Below are 5,000 nucleotides of genomic sequence, written 5' to 3' on the forward strand. Positions count from 1 at the left end.
AATAATAATAACAGAAACAACAATGATGATAATAATCTTCAAATTCCTAAAATAATACCAGAACGACCATAAAACGCAAGGAAGGAATCGAATCTGTCACTGATAAGGCCTATATATGTAGGTTTATTGCTCGATTTAACTTTGGATACGAGTTCATAAACAAGAAATACACTTAACTTCTAAACAATGAAATCATCAAACAAGTCACCGATTAGCCAAACAAGCGAGTTTTGAAGCAATCTACTTAAATGATTTAAGTAAGTCTAGCCAACGTAGCAAGCAAGTCGAGACTACGTGAGGTTTGAGTTCCATCTTGGCAATATTGCACATGTCACCTGACTGCAACATATCGTCCCGGGTCTGCATTGTCAGTGAAGTTATATGGTCCTGCTGTGTTCCTAGACAGGGTTAACTATGCTGTTCCGTGAGTTCGGGTTTATTGATTCTAGTATAGACGACTTTGAGAATTGTTGTGGTGGTGTGTGTGTGATAGATGTTAAGGGCGTATGTTCATTAAGTAACTTGGGCGTTTGGAGGTAATCATAAAGCATGGTAGAATAGCAAAATAGGAAGATAAAATGCATAGAAATAATACTTATTAGATCACGAAGATGCCTCCTCGCACACACACATACACACATACACACACACACGCACACGCACACACACACGCACACGCACACGCACACACACACACACACACACACACACACACACACACACACACACACACACACACACACACACACACACACACACACACACACTCAAACAAACAAACAAACAAACAAACAAACAATCACAACTACACACATACAATTACACAGCATCTAACACGAACCCGCAGGTACAGAAACACGTGTACGCAAACACAGGTGCAAAAAGCTCTCAAATAACAGCACACCCAACTATAAAAAAAAGAAAGAGGAAAAAAAAAACGCAATTTACGTAAACACGCTCATGTAAACACAGATATGTAAACACACGCTTATAATTGGACCGAACGAGCTGGGGATAAAAACCGTTATTAACCGAGAGAAAATACAGAGAGGAAGAAAGAAAAGAAATAGAAAGAAAGAATAAATAAGGAGGATACCAACGGAGAATGGGATTAATCATTGTAATAACAATAATGAGGATAATGGTGATAATGATGATGGTGATGAGGATAGTGTTGATGGTGAGAAGGAAGGTGGTGATGATAATGATGGTGAGGAAGAGGATGATGAATATGATGATAATAATGGTCAGTTCGAAGATGGTGATGTAGTTGATGAGGAAGATGATGGTGATGATGATGATGGATATGATGATGATAATGGGATGACGACGATAAAGGTAATAATAAGGATAATGACAATGATTATAACGAAACTGATAACAACAACAACAACAACAATAACAGCAACAACAACGATAACCACAACAACGGAAGTACCTTGAAAATCCCCCCCCCCAAAAAAAAAAACGAGAATGACCCCAAAATGCACAACAACAACAACGGAAGTACCTTGAAAATCCTAAAAAAAGAAAGAAAAAAAAAAAAAAAAACGAGAATGACCCCAAAATGCGAGACTTTTCCCGTTCCCCGAAAGCAATTAATCACCCGCACTACATGATAAATGATCGAGCCAACACTTTCCCAGTTATTACCGCGGTGGGTTTTCAAATTCACACAAACCTGCTTCATTTGATATCAAGAGCTGCGGTTTTTATATGTTTGTCTGTTTGTCTATTTGATTCTTGGTTCATTTATTGTGGTATTGATATTATTTTATTGTTGTTGTCGTTGGTTTTGGTTGTTATAAGTGTTATGATTATGGCAATAAATATAATGAAAATAATGATTATCATAATATTAATGATAAAAGTAATAGTATTGATATCAATAATTATATTAATAATAAAGTTACTAATAACAAAATGATAATGATAGCGATCATAATGATAATGATAGTAATAGCGATAATCATAATGAAGATAAGGATGATAGGGATAATGATAATGATAGTATTGATACTAACAATAATAACACTAATATTAATGATAATTGTAATTATGATAATGGCAATAAAAGTAATATTAGTATCAAAGTAGCAGTGATAATGATAGTGATAACCATTATCATCGTTAGCATCGTTACTATTTTTATTAATGTTAGTCTTGTATCATTTATGCATATTTCCTTTTATTATATTTTTTATCTGTGTGTGTTGCTCTTTCTTATCGTTTTGTTTTTTTACGTCATTACTATTCCATTTCTATTATCATTATTGTTATCATTATTATTATTATTATTATTATCATTATTATCATCATTATCATTATTGTTATTATTATTATTATTATTACTATTATTATTATCATGCATTTTTCTTTCTTATAATTTGGGAATTATTATCAATATTCTTGCAATGTATTATGATTTTTATTATTATGCACAATACTTTATAACTCTAACGTTAGTATCATAATGAACTCTTCGTAACCTACATTTTTTAAATCTGGGTGAATACAGCTCAATTTTTTTTTCCAATATTCATTTACTACCACTGATATTTATGTGTTTTTCTTTCTCTCTTTCTTTCATTTTACGGGGGGGGGGGGAGGGGATATTGATTTAATATTTGGCGTGTAATTTTGTTTATTACTTTATCTCTCGTTCTCATCCAAAGTCAGTTTCATTGTTTTGTTTCGATAGGAGAAAGTAACGGTAATATTCTACTCGTAAAATAGTTTATCGAAATCTGGTTGAAAACACCTCGGCTGCTTACGCTGTCCTGTGTTTTGTTTACGAGTTGTAAATGAGGGTAATTTGTGGTCGTTTTGGAGTCGTCAAACTCTGACTAATATCTGGTTATCCTCCAACTTTATAATTGGGAGCGAGTTAAAGTTTTTCTTTTTTTTTCCATTCGATTAAATTCGTGCCGGAAATGTTTATTTATATATTTGTTATTTTCATCTTTGTGTGAACTTTTTTTCTTTGATCATTCGTTATCATTATATATTTCTTTTTTTTTATTTCTCGAATATTATCAGTATCTTACCCCGATATCTAGTCTAATAGGCACTTGTCTTTAAACTGGCTTTCATGTGTGTGTGTGTGAAAGAGAGAAAGAGTGAGAGAGAGAGAGAGAGAGAGAGAGAGAGAGAGAGAGAGAGAGAGAGAGAGAGAGAGAGACGGAAAGAGAGAGAGAGAGAGAGAGAGAGAGAGAGAGAGAGAGAGAGAGAGAGAGTTGGAGAGAGAGAGAGAGATGGAAAGAGAGAGAGAGAGAGAGAGAGAGAGAGAGAGAGAGAGAGAGAGAGAGAGAGAGAGAGAGAGAGAGAGACGATTCACAGATGTGGAAATCCCGCAATATATAATGATGTATTCTGGCTAGCTAGGGAAATGATTTCGAGATTCCTTATTTCTTAATTACATTATCTAATCATATGGTCTCCATTCCCCTCCATTCCCCTCCAAACCCTTCCGTACCCCTCCTTTCCCCTCATTCCCTCCCTACAACCGTTTCCATCCTCCCCCACTCACGCCTTCACTCCCCTCTCCCATTCCCCTTCCTCCCCTCCCCATCCCATCTCCCCTCCCTCCTCCCCAACCTTTCCCCTCCCTCCTCCCTCTTCTTCCACGTCCCCCAACCCCTCCCCATCCTCCCTCCTGCCTCATTCCCACCTCCCCTCCCTCCCTCCCACTTCCCCCAACCCCTCCCCATCCCTCCTCCATCCCCACCTCCCACTTCCCCCTCCCCATCCCATCCTCCCTCCCTCCTCCCTCTCCTCCCCCCACCACCACTTCCTCCCCCACCCCCCTCCTTCCATCCCCCCCACCCCAGGTCCTCATCACGAAGCTCCGTTCCGCCAACACGGTCGAGACGCAGCGGTACCGGAAGGCGACGAAGGCTCTGCTGGTGTTGATCCCGCTCCTGGGCCTCACCTACATGCTGCTCATCGCCCTCCCGCAGGAACTCGAACACGTCAGAGCCATTTTGCTGTCCACGCAGGTGAGGGGGAGGAGGGAGGGGAGGTAGGGGAGGAGGGAGGGGGAGGTAGAGGGAGGGAGGGGAGGTAGGAGGAAGGGAGGGATGGGAATAAGGGGGGGAGGGGGGGGAAGGGAGGGGAGGTAGGGGAGGAGGAAGGGGAGGGTAGGGGGAAGGGGAGGGAGGTAAGGGGGAGGTAGGGGGATGGAGGGGAAGGGAAGAGAGGTAGGAGGTGGTAGGGGAAGGGAGGAGGAGGGGAGGTAGGAGGAGGGAGGGGAGGGGGGAATGGAGAAATTGGGGATTAGGGGGTAGGGTGGGGGAGGAGAGAAGGGGATGATCAGGGGTTGGGGAAGGAGAAAGTCGAGATGGGAGGAGGGATAGGAAGAAAGGGGGATAAGAAGCTAGTGGAGGAGAGAGGGGGGAGGGAAGACAAGGAGTTAGGAAGGAGAAAAGGGGAGGGGAGAAGGGGATGGGAGTAGGGGTCGGAAAAAGGAGGAGGAGGAAGAAGGAGAAAATGGATTCGATACGTTCACGCAGGTGAGGGTGAGGGCGGGAGAGTAGGAGGGATAGGAGGAGAGGGAAGGGGAAGGAGTAGTGGAAAGGGAGAGGGGGTGAGGAGGGAAAGGAAGAGAAGGAGGATAATGGATTCGCCACATCCACGCAGGTGAGGGGAAGGAAGGAGGAGGGAAATAGGAAGTGGTAGAGGAGGAGGGAAAGGGAGGGAGGGGAGGAGGATGGAGGAAGGGGTAAAGGAAAAGGGAGGAGGGACAGGAAGAAGAGCACATAGGAAGGGGAAAAGGATAGCGAAGGGAAGGAAGTGGATGAGGAAAAGGGATACGACATGTCCATGTGGGAAAGAGGAAGAGAGAGAATGGGAAATAAACAGAGACACAGAAAAGACGGGAATGGAAAGAAGGAGCTGGAACACGCAGACGATGCAAAGGAGATATTCAACGAGAAGAAAAAACTCCAATAACAGATCATTATATCCCTTATCAGACTGCCGGTGATAAATCCTTTGAAAGA

The 5,000-nt window shown here is 41.9% G+C and overlaps 1 protein-coding gene across 4 annotated transcripts in view; it reads left to right on the plus strand.

Annotated features, from left to right (window-relative positions):
- LOC113828782 (diuretic hormone receptor) overlaps positions 1-5,000 on the plus strand; it is a 133,525-nt gene that overhangs the window by 103,836 nt on the left and 24,689 nt on the right. For all 4 annotated transcript variants that reach the window (XM_070134977.1, XM_070134980.1, XM_070134978.1 and 1 more), the window contains exon 10: positions 3,831-3,998. In XM_070134977.1, coding sequence (XP_069991078.1) covers positions 3,831-3,998 — 168 coding nt within the window. The remainder of the gene's footprint in view (positions 1-3,830; positions 3,999-5,000) is intronic.

The sequence above is a fragment of the Penaeus vannamei genome, chromosome 20 (assembly GCF_042767895.1).
Source record: "Penaeus vannamei isolate JL-2024 chromosome 20, ASM4276789v1, whole genome shotgun sequence".
In the NCBI taxonomy this organism is placed as follows: Eukaryota; Metazoa; Arthropoda; class Malacostraca; order Decapoda; family Penaeidae; genus Penaeus; species Penaeus vannamei.